The 20000-nt window shown below is 37.1% G+C and overlaps 1 protein-coding gene and 1 pseudogene across 2 annotated transcripts in view; both read right to left on the reverse strand.

The window, feature by feature from the left end:
• The window catches only part of LOC146485328 (glutamate receptor 4-like), a 51277-nt gene extending 43453 nt beyond the window's left edge, over nucleotides 1-7824 (reverse strand). Inside the window, exons 1-6 of the mRNA XM_085103530.1 lie at nucleotides 7535-7824; nucleotides 2081-2177; nucleotides 1769-1900; nucleotides 971-1210; nucleotides 408-619; nucleotides 100-147 (exon numbers count right to left, since the gene is read on the reverse strand). Of these exons, the coding sequence (XP_084959656.1) occupies nucleotides 100-147; nucleotides 408-619; nucleotides 971-1210; nucleotides 1769-1900; nucleotides 2081-2168 (720 nt within the window). The 5' untranslated portion in view covers nucleotides 2169-2177; nucleotides 7535-7824. The remainder of the gene's footprint in view (nucleotides 1-99; nucleotides 148-407; nucleotides 620-970; nucleotides 1211-1768; nucleotides 1901-2080; nucleotides 2178-7534) is intronic.
• Nucleotides 7825-9863: 2039 nt separating this feature from the next.
• LOC146485332 (glutamate receptor 2-like) overlaps nucleotides 9864-20000 on the reverse strand; it is an 18111-nt pseudogene continuing 7974 nt past the window's right edge. Inside the window, exons 8-16 of the transcript XR_014863400.1 lie at nucleotides 19220-19351; nucleotides 17977-18081; nucleotides 15667-15786; nucleotides 15188-15370; nucleotides 14053-14413; nucleotides 12974-13335; nucleotides 11848-12018; nucleotides 11270-11417; nucleotides 9864-10743 (exon numbers count right to left, since the gene is read on the reverse strand). The product of XR_014863400.1 is annotated as a glutamate receptor 2-like (transcript). The remainder of the gene's footprint in view (nucleotides 10744-11269; nucleotides 11418-11847; nucleotides 12019-12973; nucleotides 13336-14052; nucleotides 14414-15187; nucleotides 15371-15666; nucleotides 15787-17976; nucleotides 18082-19219; nucleotides 19352-20000) is intronic.

Here is a 20000-nt window from a genome sequence, read left to right on the forward strand (position 1 = left end):
TTAAGCCCAAATGAACTTTGTTTGAATAACCAGTGGTAACTGTTCTATATATCCCTAAAACAGAATCAAATGTTTGAATGTTCTAGGTTTTTCCCTCACCTGTCCTTGTAATATCCATTTAGAGGGATTGTTGTGTTTACAAGGTTCCTGTTACAAAAGAAATGCCAATAAAATTAAAAATATATTAAAACCCTAGCAAAACAGCCACAGGTGGCCCACGTGGTAAAAGCTTGATCCAGCCAGTTCCTTTCCATGAGGCTACAACAATAATGTATAACTACAACTGAGCTGCTTTCTTGTAGAAGCTAGTATCGTCAAATAGAATGGGAAGGAGGAGGAGGAGGAGGAGGAGGAGGAGGAGGAGGAGGAGGAGGAGGAGGAGGAGGAGGAAGGACAATCAATATTACCTGCTGATTGAGTAGGCGTTCCATATTTTCTTTACTTGTGTAAAGAAGAATAACGTCTGGCCCAAGGTTTGTTATTTTTTCCAGTGCTTCACGGACTGATGCTGCCTGATCTTCATTTGCTTGTTCTTTCTCACTTAGCTGCACAAAATGTATGGTGGACTTTGCACTTTGTGATATAGTATAGAAATATCCAGCTTTATACAGACGTCCCTCTGAAAGAGATTAAAAAAACTTTGATTTTGAAAATAAATGTATTTAACTTAAGAAGTCGTTTAAAAATTCTCAAGGAGGCTTTATATTTTTTTAATAATCATGTTCAGACTGATCGACACTATGCGTGTCTGTGTTTACCATTTGAATGGGCGACTTACTTAACTTAAAAAACGTGAAACTGTTTAGTAAAAGTAAAATCACAAACTCTTTCCAGGTATCAGTTCTCAAAACTTGTCTTCAACTGACCTTTCTTATATTTTACATTTGACTTTGGTTTAGTGGTAGAGTAGCTTATATAAACATCTCTTTAATAGACCTGATAGTTAAACAAGCAGTTAAAGCATTTGTACCATCAAAAACAAGTGCTATCTTGTTCCACTGGAATGTGTTGAGTATATCAAGTGTAGCATGCGCGTAGTCCCTGTACCCCGCTGACATGTCAATCGCATTTTCACACTGATCGAATGGCCTGTCGTTTCCATAGAGACGTATGAGGGGAATGCCGGTTACTTTAGAGAGTGCACAGGTTGGGTACTTTGTGTGGCTTCCATCGATAAGTGCAACGACGTTTTGTTGAAGCAACACTAAAGCTAAAACAAAAAAACTCAAATTAATTAGTTGGTAGATGGTGGAATAAAACAAAGGACTAACGTATTATTTCTTTTGTAAATCATAGGCTCCTAATTCCCTCATTTGCACTTATGAAACAGCTATGAAACAACAGCTATCAGCTAAAATTCTGGCCATTTCTTAGCTATCAGCTTAAATTTTGGCCATTTCTCAGCCATCAATTAACCAAGTCGGAACTCAGTTAAGCATCAACTTCACAGTTATTGACAAGTTATTTACAAGTACAATTTACACTATACTCATGTTCAAGTAACGGTTTCTTGACGTTTCTCACGTTTCAATTATTGGATACAACTGAATATACAATCTAATTATTATAGGTAATACTACTCAATATACAATCCAATAATTATTGGATACAACGGTTTGAATGAGCTGCCTTTTCTCAGCTCACAGTTAAGATTTTGGCCGCTAATGCTTGCTTAAATGAGGCGGCTGAACATGTAAATGGGTCCTCATATTGAGTCATATGTCCCACATGCCCAATAGTCAATGGATTATACACCCAAATATCGTACCTTGATTTAACAGGCTGGTGTTCTCTGTCGTGTTGAAGGATTTGAAGACAACTGAAACATTGTTCAGAGGACTCGTCTTGTTGGCGGCGAAGCGCATTGCCTCATACACTGCAGAATTTTCATGAATAACACCTATAAAGACCGGACAGTAATGATGCAATTTTTTTCATTAGATGGGTAACTAACCCCCTTCCCCAACTAAAAGACGTTCCCACACACCTCCGACCCACGACTGATTCATTTACTTCTTGTAGCTTTCACTTAAAAACATTTTTTTCCCTTTGAAATCGATTAGTATCAGATTTCACTTACCGAATGTATATTTTCTGTTTTTCGTTTGAACCTTTTGAATGGACGAGACACATATAATGAACGTGATGTAAATGATTCTTCTTTCCATCTTTAATAACTAAATAGAAAAGTAAAGAAGAGAAATCAATATGCATAGAAATAATAACTAAATACCACAAAAACTTTCGATGTAAGCAATTTAGATTATTAATAAGCGTTAATTATCTTTAAATTAAGGATACCAGAGACAATAGTCAGAAGCTAGCACGGGATGTACATTTTCAGTTCATCGAGGAAATTATCTGATACGATTTTTTTAAAGTAAAATGGCAACTTGTGAACCAATAAAGACACGTTCTCACGTCAAAATGACCTTTGAGCTGTCCTTGCAGCTTGAGTAGTTGCCTGGATGTTTATGGCTGCGACTCACATTATGAATCTTTAAATTTTCCCTGTGTTTACCTTTTTTGAGAGTGCTACTTCACAGTTTCACTTGATTGCGCTAGGAAAATCAAAATACTGATATATGTGCAGTGTTTCAAGGTACAGGGGAACCTCTATTTACATCCTTGTATATCACGAAGTCCTCTGTTGATACGAACGACATTCCTTTTAAAATGCATGGAACAGAACCTCGATAAAACTAAGCCTTAATATGACGAACCAATTTCCCTAAATCTCTTGACACCTCGTTAAATCGAGGTTTTACGGACGTGTTCGTGACCGGATAATTTAGTACGTTTATAAACTTACTAATGACTTTTAAAAGAAGTGGTGCTTAACGTTGTTAATATTTCATAAGTATAAATAAAGATTTAGGCAAAACAATTTCTCCAAACATCATTGGCGTCATTGTCTCAGAAACAAAGGGACAAAGAAACACAATGTTTAACTGGAGTCATTTGTGAGCAAAAATCCAAAGGTTCATACATTCGGTGCGGGTTTCTACATTAAAACGTTATTTCTTGCATTTCGTCTTTATTCAATTAAAGAGCTTAACAAGCAACTATGAATAAAATTTTGCATATTACAAGTACGTCACGGGCAAAGGTCATAGTGTAAAAAATTTAAGACCACCAGATTCTGCTGGACAAAGAAATGAAAAATTAAGCTGCTTACCATAATCTGTAAATAATTTTGGTAGCTTCAGCATGGTATTTTCTTTTCATTTCGAAGTTTTGGATTTAAAATTTTAATTAAATTAAAACTTTTTAGTGATCGTTGAGAAAAATAATCAAGCAACATAAAAGTTATCAACAGACAGAAATTAAACAGGTGTCTGCATGTGAAACTACAGCAATTTTAAACATTGCTGTTATGCTTTTGTATTTCCGAATACAAATAAACACATTCAAGTTGGCTGTACAAACTACAACTCTAGTTTATTCACGAAAGCGAGGCAATACACATTCTCAGCTGTTTGAACTCCTCGTTCTTAAAGACTATTACTCTGCGGGTATCTGGGCGATAACGGAATATGCTTGAACACATACTGCTTTGCGAATTCGGCAAACTCATGGCTATTGAACTCGGGCCCATTGTCATTGACTATTATCTCAGGGATTCCATATCTTGCGCACTGAGGTTTAATGTGGTTAATCACTGTCTTGCTTTTACTATTGGGCAAGTGGGACACCCCAAAGAACTTTGAGTAGTAGTCAACCATAACCACATATTCTTGTTTGTCAAGTTCAAACAAACCAACAGCAATCTTTTGCCATGGCCTTTCAGGTAATTCATGGCTCTTAAGTGGTTCTTTAGCTTGAGAATTTCTGTACATTTTACAGGTATTGCACTTGGATACCATGTCTGCTATCTGGTACATCCATACACTATTGCCAATAGTTCTTTCTCTATCTGCGCTCAGTTTCTTTCAGCAGAGTTAAGTGATCTGGATGCATAGCACACTGGTCGACACTCTTGCAGTAGACATGCCCCAAGTCCTTAGGATGATGCATTTGCTGAAACTGTAGTGGGTTTTTCGACATAATAATAATGGAGTGTTGCATCACTTGTCAGTTTTTCTTTAATGGCTTAGAATGTTCTCTCTTGTCTTTTTGACCAATGCTATTCCACTTCTTTGTGCAGTAGCTCTCTTTGTGGCCGAGTTAGGTCTGCTAGGTTAGGTATGAATTTACTCATGTAGTTCACCATTCCAAGGAATCTTAAGTGTGCAGGCTTATCTGCTGGTGATGGCATTCCTTCAACTGCATGCACCTTTCTAGGATCTGGTTTCAATTCGTTTGATGTCAACAAATGTCCAATGTATGGAACTTCAGTAGTCATAATCGTCATTTTACTTCGGTTGAGCTTCAGTCAACTTTCCTTGACCGTTCCAACACTTGCTCTAAGCGATGGTTGTGCTCAGCTTCGCTTCTGCCCAAGCAAGAATACCATCAGCGATTGTCTTCACTCCTCTCCGGCCCTTTAAAGGCTTGAGTCATTCTCTTTTGAAAGATCTCAGAGACTGAGTTAATACCAAATGGCATCTTGAGGTACTGATATCGCCCAAACTGTGTCAAATGTTAACCGCTCAGAACGTTTCTCATCGAGCTTAATGTACCTAAACCCAGATGTGGCATCTAAGACACTAAACACTTTGGCATACTTAATTCAGCTGCAACTTCTTGCACAGTTTTCATAGGATAGCTTTATTTAAATCACTAGGATCTAGACACAGTCGCACTTTATCTTTTGGTTTCTCCACAAATACTAAAAACCTAACCCATCCAGTTGGTTCCTCGGCTTTACGAACAACACCAAGTTTTTCCATGCGGTCAAGTTCTTCCTTGACTTTTTCTTTCTGCGTTAAAGGTATTTTGCGAGGTGGGTGTACTACGCGACTTACGGTAGGATCAATCTTGATCTGATACTGGTACCCTCCAAACATCCAATACCATCAAACACATCTTCATTCTTCTTAAGGATTTCATCAACATCTTGATTACATGTAGTATCACTGAACAGGTTTTCATCCCCTTGGGTATCAACTGAACTGACTCTCTTGACCAGATTTAATCCATGACAGGTCTGAAGACGAATTACTGGAGTGGCGAAGAATACGTATTGTTGTTTGTTAATGTTTCTGTTGTAGTTTTATTTTATTTAATTAACTAGTATTACGTGTTTTTCTTCCCTTTGTAATTGTTAAAATTGTATTCTTGAATATTTAATAATCAATAGAAATTGTTAAAAAAAAAAAAAAAAATACTGGAGTGGCTGGATGCTTCAGATTCTACGGGGTGGGACTTCCCTCTAAGTTTCACCTGTAGTGTAGCTTTACCCATCACATGCATCTTGTGGCCAGTATAGGATACAAGTCGGGTTTTTGACTTTGACATTTTCTCACGTGTCCGTAGGCATAAGGCAAAAAATTGCATTGAGCACCAGTGTCTAATTTCATATTGACCAGAAGAGGTCTCCTGGCTTCGTTACTTCTGATATCACACACACAATACGATCACGAATTAGAGAATCATGCAATTCTCCAAACTGACAGTTTCTTGCAAGCTTGCGCAATTCCGTGACGTAGGCATCGATCCCTTCGGTCGCTTCTTGTGCCCTCGTATTGAACACTTGCCGCTAGTAAGTTACATTCGTCTTCGGTGTACAATATTCTTTGAATTTCTTGATCACGACATCTATCTTCACCTTGTCTTCGTCGCTGAGACCGAATGTATTAAAGATTTCCAACGCCTCCTATCCTGCAACTGTTTGCAACGTCGAACATTGCACTTGCGCTGGTTTCTTGTCGAAGCCCGTTGCGTTGAGATAGCCTAAATTGCTGGATCCAACGTCCCCAGTCAATTCTCTGCAACATTTCCTACGAATGATAGCGGCTTCGGTGGTGGCAGATGATTCATTATTCGGTTTCTGACATCATGTTATGCTCTTGTATTCCCAAATACAAATGAACACATTCAAGATGGCTCTACAAACTACAACTCTAGTTTATTCACTACAGCTAGGTAATACATAACAGCGAGAGCACGTGCTCTTTATAAAGAGTGGAAACTAGTATTCCACAACAATTGCATTATAAGCAAGGCATCCTGACAACGCACATTGGAATAATTAAAGTTTTGTGTAATCACGTTAGGTGTTATTGTTCGTGCACTTTTTCAACTTTGGTTCTTTTTTTTGTTTTGCTTTTTTTGTTTTGAAACTAGGTCCTGTAGTTTGTTGCGTTTAACGTGAACTGCGTTCTTAAAATTACGATCTTCCTTGTACTGAATTTCAAATTTTCTTGGCTCAATTAATTTTGTCATTGTCATTGCTGTCATAGTACGCCCTGGCGTGCGTTTCTCAAAACTCCCGAGAACTTTTCGGGCCCGAAAAGCTCCCCGTAAAGCTCCCGAAAACGATTTCTGGTGTTTCTCAAAGCATGCCAACAATTCGGACCCGAGATAAGTCGCGTCATTTTCCCCGATAATTTTCGGGTGCTAGAGAGCTCCCGAAATGCGTTTTCGGGGATGCTCTTTTCAGTGAAATGGTTGTATTGCGTTACGATTATCAACGAAAAAGTTATCCAAGACGAGAATGCGAGTTAATTGACAGATACTAGGCTAGACTCAATCTAAAAATGTTAAAAAAAACCAGGAAAAATTTCTGAAAATCTCACAAAGCTTGCATGCGCCGTTTTAGTGGGCGCAAGAACTTTAAAGATTTTGTTGACTCCAGTAAATTTACGAAAGTAACTCTTGCAAATCTGTTGTTTTCAGTTGAACTTTTAAAGAATGTCAACCGACAAGGCAAAAGAAGAGAAATTCGTACTTAAAAAAACTTGATTTTAGAGAGATTATGGACCAAATCAAGACAACTTCATAGTTTCCTCACCGGTTCACATATAGCTGAGTTTGATATGTATGGTTAAATTTCATATTTTAAGTGTATAACGAACAATGAATTCTGTCTCTTTTAACGTAAATCGGTTGAGAAGGAGCTGAACTTCAAAACCCACAGATGTAGTCAAATGTTTTCAAACTGAAATTGGCCTGTTTACTGTAACTGACTCATGGCGATCGATTTCGTTCTTTAATAATTATTAAAGCTGAACTTAAGCTTATTTTATTATACTGAATAGAAAGCTTTCACTTAGTATATAATTCTTCATACCGTGGACAACGCTGGCTTAAGTTTTGTGTTGACTTAGAACATCTCGATCGCTTTTATATAATCACAAACTAAAAATCGAAGGTCTCATTCAAACAGTTATTGCCACTCTCCGTTTGTGTATATGGTAAATAAGCGCTAGCTTAAGATTTTCATTTCCTTTTGTGATGTTTTTGACAGGCTACTGAAATTTCTCCTCGGTGTCTTAAATCTAGATTTAGGTATTCCTTAATTTATCATTTCATCCTCAGGTAATGTGGAAAAAGTATTCGCCAAACAGCCGGTTGTACAGCAACTTCACCGGTTAAAGAAATAAAAAACAACAACTAAAAAAAAAAAAAAAAACAGATGAAAGATACCCACCTCGGCTGATTCTGGGAAACTTTCATCGGACAATGCTAAGCTGCAAATGTAATAAGCCCTTTTCTTGCAATACTGCTTATTTCTGATCAGCCTCCACTAAGAAGTTTTGAGTTCATAGTAATGCGGTGTCCGAGGATGATAAAATTTGCTCAAAACCAAAACATCCCACTTGTTTTTATTTTTTGGGGATTTGCGAGCAACGTTTTCAGTTCATTCAAACGAGTAGCCAATAGTATTATGGAAACTTTGACAAGTCTTGACGGTTTGACAGATACATGGAAACATTGACAAAACAACAAAGGTGATCAATAAGGTCAACATTAAAATAGAAACCAAACAGCCTTCACGGTGTGAACGAGTTAGCTCAGTAGTATCTGGGTTGAAATCTGTTTTTAGGAACAGCATTTACACGTAAATTTATTTAACAAGTACAGTTACAGTTTTCAGCTAGAAAAATAAAAGTTGTAATAATAAAGCCGTGTTCTGAAATAATTTTTTCAGCTCTAATCGCACTATCGTAGCCGGTAACACGAATAGATTCCCGAAAATATCGGGAGACATTTCGGGACACTTTCGGGTGTTCTGAGAAACACTTTTCGGGACCCAAGAAAAAACACCCGAAAAGCGCCCCGAGATGTTTTCGGGCCCGAAAAGTTCTCGCGAGTTTTGAGAAACGCACGCCTAGTAACGTTACACAACTAAACAAAGAATGGCTTATAACTTCCTCCTTGGGAAAATTTTCGACAATGCATCAGTTTCCTTCATTGAATCTTTACAGGTCATTCTTAGAAGCATTTTTATAACAAATTTAATTAAACTCAGTTACGGAAAATATTATCAACTGAAATAGATGAATTACTATCCCTAACTTTTCGGTGTAAATTAAAAAGGAACTAAGTAGAATAACTGTCCTATCCTCAATTTTAACCTTGAGTCTTAGCTTTCTGACGAATATGTTCAATTATAGAACGCGATTCTTTTCGACAAGGGATAGCACTCATTCTGATATCTCCACAATGCAGTCTTTTTCTTGGTTTTGTTTTAAGCTCTTGATGGTCTCAGTTTCTCATTTTAAAAATATTCAAAATTTGTTAGTGATTGAAAAAATGAGATACAACAAAACTGTGAGTTTTTCCGAATGAAACATGCTTATCTTTGATATCACTGTGGTATATATCAATATAACCTCTAATTAACCTAGAATTATGTTTTATCTGAGCTTTAAGAAATTTTTAGTCTTCAAGAATGTCCTTAAATATTAACCAACTTTCTTTTTAAAAACATCACGAAAGGCTCCTGTTTAGTGCACCTATTAAATTCAAAGTCAGCTCTTTGCTAAAAAAGTTAATTTGAATGCAGTTATTAAAAGTTAAATTAATTCAGATATTTGAGTTCTATTTTAGCTTAGCAATCGTTAAATAGAGGCTATGCGTATGGAACTCACTTGTGTAACGATTCCCCTCGGATGGATGCAAATGAAGAATCTTGTTGCGAGTCTGCAAATTATTAATGCACCGAAGCAAAGGCGCCACCTGCCAAACTTATGATTGTCGTGGGATACAAATTAAAGTTCATTCTCTTGGCAAAAAATCCACCAAACATCTTTTCTGAGACAAGTGTGACTTAAGTTAATGAAACACTTAGGTTTCAAATTTCTGCAAGGGGTTGGGAGAAACATGGAACTTGTTATTGAATAGTCGCTTTTAACAAAAAAAACCACAAACAAACAATAAAGGGTGATGAAAAAATGCTTCTGGATGTATTGTTAGTGTTTAATTTTTAATAGTAGTCTGCATTTTACCTAATTTATATGAAAATATTGGAGTTATGTGCTATTCATAGAATGACAGGTCTGATTTCCAGCCGCGGTCACTTCCGGTTTCCCGCTTGTGATCATTTTGGCTTATCAAGTCTGCTCTCTACCCTCGCTTCTCCTTGTGAAGGCGTAGCGTAGTGGTAGCCTTGTTGGAATTTCGATTGGTCGATCTGAGGGTCGGTAGCTTGAGGCTAGCTTGGTCTCTTAGTTGACAAGAAACTTTGCTCCACATTGTGTCTCTTTACGCCGGTGTATAAATGAGTAACGGGGACATAATGTGGGGTAACCCTGTCATGGAATAGCATCCCGTCGATGGGCGGAGGGCGGGTAGAGTACTCTTAGTTGCTTTATGCTACAGAAATTGGGTTAAGCTATCTGCTGAAAGTGTTGCTTACTAGCTTATTTTTTTTTAATGTTTTTCCTACTTGCTGACTTGAAAAGAAGAAAACCAAACAAACAGATGAAGAAACAAACACAAACAAGAATTTCAATACAGAAAAATGCGGGTAAAAGTTCAACATAAAAGTGTTTATTCTTGTTCAATTTAAGTCTTTAATAAGTACAAAATTCAAAAGGAACATATTGAAAAACTTTGGCTGCCAGTGATGACCACCAAGGAATATAAAAAGGAAAGAAAGTCACCATTCCACTGATCTCATTTTCAATTACCTGAGACGGGAATCTCTCATCGGTAGGGTCACTGTTTACCTAGAGAACGTTTCCGGTAAACGCCACAAGGATATTCACGGTTACGGGACAAGAAACCAATTACTTTAAATACATTTTATTAACAACAACAATGTGAGCTTAGCTTCCTTTTATAAAGGAGCTATTATGTTAACAATACTAAGTAGGTTAATTCTGGGACAAGAAATCGCTCATTTTTGTATGTAGATACACTTAGGTTGGAATCAACAAAACGAGCGTTTTTGTTTTCTAGAACAAGCCGTAATTTTTTAACAATATTAAGACACTAAAGTTTTGGTTGCTACTTTGTTAAAATATGTTGTATATAGGTTTTTACATTCAGTAATATTCCTTGCTTTTCTTGCTTAGGCAGGACCTATATTAATGCCAATTTTCCTTAACTGTAGTGATATCCTATATAAATATTATTTTTGTTAGAATTGTTACCACAACCTCCTCAATAAGACTACTTCAAACAAGGCCGAATCAATAATGTTGCACACGAGACGTGGCTGTAGAATCAATTCCTCTTACTCCATTCGCGAGCGAGTTCATCAGTGTTTGCTTGGTCTGTTGGGTAAATATGAAATAGTCTTCTTGGACAAAAGCTGTAATCTCAATATAAACTAAGACTTCATCTCAGTGGTAGTTTAAACCAGTCATTCAGGCAATCTCCGGTTGGGCTTGTTCAGAATTGCTGTTTGGCCTACAAATAACAATACAACAATAATATACATTGCCCACCATCTCAAGTCTTCGCTGTACGGTCGAGGCATTACGGATTCTGAGCTTTTATTGAAATTTATTGGGTATTTCGCGACTACCTTTCGGCTTTGGCGCGTACGCTTTTACGCTTTTTTGGGCAACCTTTGTCGAAACAACTGTATATTACACGTGCAGAGCTACTTGTAGTAAAAGTTAAGAAAACATGAAAAACAATGTTATGTCTTCTAGAAGAAGTTATATCCATGGACCCAGTTGTTCACAGAGGGGATAATTTTCTCCAGTGGAAAATTACTCACCCAGCTGCTAAGGAAGAAAAGTTACCGTACAATTTATGAAATATATAGCGCCTTATCCACTAGTTAAAGTTATCCGCTCTTTAAACAAATAGGAACAGGTTACAAAACACGGATAGGAGAGATACCACACTGACTTGTCCAACAAAAAAGCAAACAAATAAGAAAACAAGCAAAAGATAACACGATGAAGATTCCGGATCTAAAACCAACCTTTTAGTTTTGTTGAGTGTTTTCAACTTCTCTCGTCGATTCCAGAAGATTTCTCCAATCAGCGTGAAGAACGCTACAAGCAAACCAGTACCCATGACTACGTAAACACCCAGCATGCTCTTCAGATCGATTCTCTTCTGTGACAATGCTAGGAGGAAAGAAGCAAATGCTCTTGTCTGCAAAACCATTATCCAAAACTCAAACACGCCGAATAATGAAAAGAAGTTTTGCAAAGAAAGAAGGATTGTACCCTTCATTCATTGTTGCAAGTTTTCAGCCATGACGAATCTTAAATGCCAATATATAGCTAGCTGGGCGAGTGTTACTCTGTGAATCATAAAATCGCGAGAGTTTTCAAAAGACAACAAGACTGTAACAAAGGACCCAAAACCATGTAAATATAAACGCAAAATATAACAACGTTTAAGGCAAAATGTACCATTAAACTGCAATAATGTGCCATGTTTATCTGTTCCCCAAGATATCCACAGAAACGTAACGTGAGCAAATTTTTCTGTCTGCCAGTGTTCTCACCTACATAAGAATTTACGACTGTATATAAAAGGGGATTGACTCACTTGTTTCCTGTTCTTTAGGACACATATTGGTGCTCTCCCACCAAGCTCGTTTCCTCCCGTCAAGAAAACTGTTCTCGTGCAGGTTCAAGATTGCCAATGAAAACTCCCTCACGGTGGGATCGTTTGCTTGGAAAGCCAATCCGATCCCTTTGGCCGCGCTCAATCCTGGGACTGAAAACAATTGGATTCTTTAATCAATTAGGTTAAAGGCCTCTTTATATCAGCCTAGATTACCAAGCTGGCCCGGTTTTCGAAATCTAGCCTCGCGACTATTTCCTTTGTAAAGAGTTTGATTGGTTGAGCCGTTTTCATCTTGGTTAACTAGGCTGAAAACAGGCAGAAAACAGAATTCATCTCACAAATCGAGCCACTCTGGTTACTTGGCTAAAATGAAGAAGCCCTTTGTGCACTACAGGATGTAAGCACCTTTCCACAGTCACAAATATTCTCTGAGGATTACTCTTCATTTCCATGGCCAGCGTTAAATCTATTTGCCAATCGGCCGGAAAAAGTCCATTCCCCAACGAAATGAGCAACGTGTTGCAATGTCTCTTAATAAATTCTTGTCTGGTGTCTTGTTATAGAACTATATATATGCCAAGGTTGAAATTGCCGTGCAGTGTGAACGAGTTAGGCAAGTCTGGTACATTAACTTTTGCAGTTGTGTTTATAAATTAAGCTAATTATCTGTTGTTTTCTATTCAAGAGTTAACTTGAAACCTTTCTCCCAGCCAGAGTCTTGAAGCATTTTGTCCATGATCAAGAATAATAACTCACTAGTGTTAGACCAATTGTTTCGAAAAATCATGCAGCAGATTACCCTTGACATAATCCAATATATAGCATCTGCATATGTTCATTTATGTTACTAAGTTCGATGTGGATCATCATCTACACACTAAGCCAAGTGACTGAGGTCCATCCAATTTGCTTTGTAAGTGTGAACTTTCAAGTTCGACCAAAGACATTTGAGATCAACGAGAGGAAGTGATGACGTCATTGGACATGGGAATAATGTCACGATTTCCAAATGACGGCCATATAGCATATGACATTTTGGATTTCTGGATTTTCTCAAAATACCACCAAATTTGACCGAAAAGTAATAAAAAACAAAACGTTTTACCTGTCATAAGGTCGCAGGGCTGTTGGTTAGCAACATATCTGATAATTGGACCATCATAAATAAACACAGACTCTTCTGTTTCTCGTAACCACTGAATTCCTTCTTTTGCGGTTTTGACCAAAGTTTGTTCAGCTTAATTCTGTTCCAAATCCTCTGGTGTGTTTCATACTGGCTCATCTTGAAGAACTCGTAGGTGCTCCCTGATTCTAATATTGCAACCTTGTAGGTTGATTTTAGGATGTCTTCAAGGTTATTGATTGGAGAGGCGGCGTTTTTGACCGTGAAGAAGGCTGCCAGGTTTGCGGTGTATGTTGAAACCCAGTTAAGTATGCAGAACCAATAACATCCGGTTAGAATACGAGCTAAAGTAAATAAAACAATATTTTAATTTCGGTATGCTATCCAAGTTACCATCGACACATGGGAGGCAGAAACCTATTTTCCCCCTGGGCGGCAGAGGTACAACAGTGGTGAGTGTACTAGCCTCTCACTAATGCGTCCCGGGTTTGTTTTCCGGAGTAACCTCCAAATCTGTTGTTGGTTCTCGTGCTAGGTTCTCCAGTTTACCCCTCTCCACGGAAGACCAAAGCTGCAAAATTGCAAATTGACCTGGAGCGCACTGACATCTTTGAGACAAGCTCATAGAAGCTTACTGACTCTGTTGATAAAGAGGTTCGACCTACATTTACATCCAAGAAAGCGGCAACAACCATTAACCACCTTAGTCGACACAACCGGTGGTAACACACAATCATTTTTATTGCGAAAGGCAACTTGCACGCGCAAAAAACAAAATATCGTTCAGCCTATTCTTCCAGCATCAATCTGAATTAAAACAGTTCTGACCCTTAATTGACTCTCCCACACCCTTCTCGGATAAAAAAATTATCATAAACAACAACAACTGCAATGGTCGTAATAATGATAATAACACAAATAACAGCTACAACAACAACAACAACAACAACAACAAAAGCAAAAACGCTGCCCAGGCTGGGGCTTTGGTACTTTTGGAAAATCTCAAAATTGATGAATCATCCCATCATAAGATTGAATACCTTTACATGCCGCTACTATACCTGATAGACTCTTGGGCTGGTTGTCAGCTCCTTGCTGCAACATACAAGCCAGTGTAAACCACACGCTGTCAAAAAAGCTGAACTCCTCCGATGTTCCACGTTCATTAGCGTCTTTGTACCCATAAGGGCTGAAGTAGTTTATGGCAAATACTGTAACAGAGATGACCACCATACTGGCAAGTGTAGCAAACCAGACGTTATTGTGAAAAGGATTCAAGAACTGCAGATAATCAATTCTTCCGCTGTCGGACGGGGCTTTCTTGAGTAGCATTTCATCAGTGTAATACATAATTGGTAAACTGAAGTCCACTACTTTCTCTCGTCTTTCCGTTATGGTCAATGCTACAGCAATATCTGCGTGCTATAGAAACAAGGAATCGCTTGTTATCCAAATAAGAATATGTGACTCTACTGTTGTACTGTACAAAAGTAATTTCATTGAATTTCACTCAGTTATGTTGGCAAAATTTCAACAAGATGTTAGCAGGCATTGGCCCGCCTAAAAAGAAAATAAGAAATTATTTTAAATTTTAATATAACTTATTCACATCACAAGCAGAAAATCCTGTTGAGATCGACGACAAATGACCTAAATTTCGCTTAGAGAAAGTTTGTATTCGCTTTGCTTAGACAAAACACTTCATAACTACAGTATTTCGTGTCATCCAATTAAAAATAACTGGCACAACTTTGTAGCCAGTTAATTAAAATTTAGCTTTAAGGCAACAAAGCCAACTCAGCTCACTGGCATTGCCAACAAGTGCTAATTAACATAAAACTTTGAGTCACCGATCATCAAAAGAAAAGCTTAGTAGCTGGGCATGTGATCAGTAATTAGGAGATCTGCTGTTAGGGTAGCCTGACCTATTCGTTTACATTATTTCTAGGTTGAAATGAACACGTTTTGTATCTAGCTCCTATTGAAATTGTTTTAATCTTAAAATCAGTCGTCAAATCATTAATAAGTCATAGAGAGAAAACAAAGAAAATCACTTTCAAGAAGTTTGGAAAACACGAGAAGAGTGTTTCATCTTATTTTAAAACGTCTCGAAGATGGTTAAGAAATACACACTTCTCGGTGTTTGGAAATCGGATGAAACACTCTTCCTCGTGTTTGATATAACAATTCACAAACCTTATTTATTAGCTCTGCAATCATCCCATTCCACGTTCCATTTTCCGTTTCAGCGCCGTACAGCCCGTCAGGGGAGGGGTTGATGTCATACGTAAAATGAAGTTTTTCAGCAAAATCGATGAAATATCCTTCATATGTAACTGTCCCATCATGTTGCTTCTTCATCATCACGAGCGGATCATCCTTTAATGGTATAAGGTAAAAAGAAAAGCTTATAATGGATGGCGCAGTGATAATAACAACATTCGAATAGATTCATTTACGTGATAAATGCTCGAAAATTTCGTGCATCCTTTTGTATGCGCTAGATCAATCTACAATGCAATCTTTTTTCCGGCTAATTCCAAAAGAAAAAGAAAATAAACAGGTAAACCAGAAAATCTCCGCACATGGGAATATTCTCTCTGAAAAGATTGGGCCAACAGTCGCTCTACATTTGATCAGAAACTGACTTATCAACTCATTTATCTTTCAGTTACCATAGCAACAACAACTCTAAGGTTCTTTCCTTCCACATTTCCTCCGGTGGTTTGGTTATTCATGTTGGGCCGGATGTTTTTATCTAACACGGCATGTTTAGTTGCATTCCACGATCCTATCTAATAAACAAAAACAAAAAAATGAAATGTGTTTTAGTAATATTGCACAACCAAAATAGAAGGGAGACAATCAGAAGGTGTCAAAATTGAGGTTCTGTGATTCAGTGGTAGCAATGTGGACGGACAATTGAAAAGGGAGCGTAGCATCAATGGCTCATAGAAGGGATTTTGGGGATGGGTGGGTGGGAAAAGAGGTCACGCTAGCTCCGTCGCTTCCTATTTAGGCCGGATATGAGATCAGTTGGGTTGGTTTGTTCTGAGTTCGTTGTTGACTTGAAATCAAATTGACACTATTGTTAACTCGTGGATGTGGCTGATATTCAGGCCGTGTTCAATGCAACCAGACCCTGGCTTCTGTCGATAACAATGATAACAGATTAAAGGTCAAACTTCTTATCAGCCATCTCTTTTAATTAACATAAAAATTCAAAACTTAGTAGTGAGTAATGAATTATGAACATTGTACAGTTATTTATTTTTACAGTGCAATCTCAGTTATTTGAACCCTCAAATTTTCGACACTCCCGATTCTTTGAACCAGTAGTTGTTAATTCTTTTGGATTTGCTTCAGTCAGATTTTACCTCCTATTTTCTGAACAAAATTCAGTTTCCCTAGGAGGTTAAAAAAAATTGATATTCCACTGTAGTGATTTATACAACATTATTTTACAAATGTTATACACCAAGTGAATTGTTTCCTTTTACTTACTTTTGATAATCCAACAATAACTGTTTATTTTTTATGGGTTTTGCGACGTCAGTGACCAGTGCTACAGTTTTCTACACCTTACCACATAGTCTGGTATAGCTCTTTCAGTAATATAAGGAAAAACACTAATTAATATTTCCTTTTCCGTTTTGTACAGGGTTCATGTAAAATATTCTTTTTTTATGTAAGAATAGTTTAAACCACTGATTGTTTGAAGGATATAGTGATAAAATGCTTTTAAGTTGCAATATTTCAAGCAAAGTATAAACTGTACATCATTTTGTGAAATATTTAGAAGAGGACTATGATATACACACTCAACTCTCTTTAAGCACGCTTGTACCTTCTATTTTTTTTCTCAGAAAAACAGGATGATGAAATGTAATGTAAGGAATATTTTACAGAATGCTTATTTAATGATACATGGTAGGTATTTTGCTGTGTAAAAATGAATGGGACTTCTCAGATGAGGTGCTATCCATTAACTGGAGTGATGAGGCTGCAGCAGTGTATTGTTCAGCAGTCTACTGACTTTTTCAATTGGGTTTTTGCTTGTAAGGACAAAAGGTTAACGGGTTGAAGCAAGCCAACTACCTTAATTGAGAAATCAGAGAATAAAATCTGCAATGTAAATTTTTGTGGTGGAAGGAAACGCTTAATTTTCTTCTCAGTATTACGTCAGTCAGGAAATGTGGTCGATGCAAGGTAAAGAAAAACTCTTTGACCTTGGTAGGATTCAAACCCATGACCCCACGATTTTGATCACTAATGGACTAAATGTCTTCACTAGGGCAATGCGAAATTTAAGTGGTTTCCTTCCAGAACAGAAATTTACACTCCATGCCGAGATAATTCTCTGACTTCTCAATTGTATAATTAGTACTGCACAGCCCAAAATTTCATTAAGCTAACTCTCTCATGTAGCAAAGTGTAAAAAAACTGCTGCGGCTAACGGCCTGGTGATTTTTTTTTGGTAACAGTGGAAACAGTAGAGACCGGCACAGTTGAGGATTTATACCCCAGTGCTATTTGATTTTTTGTCAAACCAACTTGGCAAAGGAGAGAGAACCTTGGATCCAGGTCATCGAATGCACTCCCTAATCCACTTTTCATTTTTACTAGTTCTCATATATATAAAGTAGCATAAGGCATTCACAAGCGATTGTCGTGTTGACTTTGCAATATCAAGAATAAGAGCCATCTAATTACCACTGTGTTTTCCCTGAACAAAACAGTATCAGTTTGCGCTCTCAAAACAAAAGAACTAATGCGGTTGACAGGAAGTTATGAAAGTTTCATGCTTTTCCTATCGCTTCCAAAACAAATGAGAAAATAATTAATAATTATAATGCATTCTAAGATTAAGTTGACAGCAAGAAAGACATCTTGACTTTCTAATAAGTTTTTCGTGTAACGGAGCACATAGATTGAGACCAAAATAAACAACTTTAATAAACAACTTCAACTTTTTTGCTTCTTACCTTCTTAAAGGAATTGTTTCGAAGATTCAAAATTTCCAGCTCAATCCCCTTTCGTTTTCCATTTTCGTCAAACTTGATAGGTCCGGTTAAACCATCCATGTTGACCTGTAGAGAGTGATCAGACCACTTTATATTGTAAAATGCACAGAGAGAACCTACCCCGAGATGCTTTAAAAACAGAAAAGACTCGGAAAGTGATTTTCTTATTCTAAAATACTGCTTGGTACCGGTAATAGCTGTAAATTAAAACAGTTTGAACTATTTAGATTTCTTTGATTTGAATTTACCAAGGGATTGAAAAGTTCAAAGAACTGAATGGTAAGGTGTTATCTCCTTCTTGAAACTAAGCTGGCCCCTTTCTTGAACCGAATACGTATGTATTTTTAACGAGCCTTTGTTAGCTCATAGACATTACGTGGGTAAAAAACCATCCATTCATCCATCCATCCATGTTACTTTGAGTTGCTTTCATTCATTTATTCATTCATTCATTCATTCATTCATTCATTCATTCATTCATTCATTCATTCATTCATTCATTCATTCATTCATTCATTCATTCATTCATTCAACTCAAAGTAACAGTCTCTCAATCACTTCTCCATTGGGAAAGGTTGTTATGATATGTCTTTGAAAATAAAGGATTGAATCAGTACCTCCACAGAAATTCATGGCTTGTACGTTTCTGTTTGACTTGTACATAATTATGATACTAGAACCTCAGCTCATTTTCGACCTCACACCTGCCGAACTAATATCAAGCAATTTACCATACTCTATAGAGGGCCAAAAATATGGAATGCTTTTCCATTATCAATTACGTCTTCCCATAGTCCATCCACCTTCAAAAGAAAGCTTCTTGGTTTCCTCAGTTAATTGCATGAACCGTCCGACTCTGTTATGTCTTTATAGTTTTACCACCGTATGTTAAAAAAAATCTAAATACAATGTCTTTACTAGTCTTACAGTCCTAACATATCTCCGAGGAGACCTCTCAGTATAAACCCGGGGGTTTCTTGAGGTCTCCTCGCCACTTCTTACTTCTTCTTTTACTATTATTATTTACTCTAAACTTATGTAAGATCCTAGTATATTATTCACTGTAACTTTCTATGATTGTATGTCGTGGTAAATAAATAAATAAATAAAGAAAGAAAGAAAGAAAACAAATAAATAAATAAATACAATTCTATGCACGTTATCGGCCCTATTTGACAAATCTACAATACTAGTAATTCCCTACCTTTCTCATGCAGGTCAACACTGCATCTCTTTCTCTTGACTTGATAGCAGATCCATTAATCGATGAACATGGTTCTTTGTTTAGAGCCTGTTTGATGACTGGCACGGAATCATAAGCTAGTGCAACGAAGTGCTACGAAATTATTAAAAATTGGTCAGTGAGAACGTTCATGGTGAAAATTAACAATAACAATAATAATGACGATAATAACAATAACTAATGAGCAGCCTAGCCACCTAATCTGGTTACAGCATTCGTTGTAGAGCGTTACTATTATTGTAACAAATTTACATAAAGTTAACGTGGAAATTTCTTGTATTTCTTGAAAAAAGATAGAGAAAAAATGTTTCACACCTTTTAATTATTACAGAGGAAACAACAGACTATTACAGGACATTGCCATCTTCATGTATAAGATTAAGCATGAATTACTGCCACAGAGACTTTGTAATCTTTTCCAATTAGACAGTGGCTCGTATTACTTAAGGAAACGAGAATTTGTTCAACCTCGATTCTCTTCGGTGACATATGGAAAACATGCACTTCGTTACCTAGGGCCTAAACTGTGGAATGATCTCGATCCTAGAATAAGATATCAACCCTTTCTGAAGCAATTTAAAAGAGTCATACGTAATGAGGACCTTACTGCCCTAGCTGCAAATGTCAGTAACTGTCGAGGCTGCAACCTATGGCGAGAATGACTGTCGTTTACATGAGTTTTACAATTGCTGTATGAAATTTTTAATATTTTAATATGGTTTACGATGTAAATTTTAATATG

The sequence above is a fragment of the Pavona decussata genome, unplaced genomic scaffold, assembly GCF_977016875.1.
Source record: "Pavona decussata unplaced genomic scaffold, jaPavDecu1.1 SCAFFOLD_26, whole genome shotgun sequence".
Classification (NCBI taxonomy): Eukaryota; Metazoa; Cnidaria; class Anthozoa; order Scleractinia; family Agariciidae; genus Pavona; species Pavona decussata.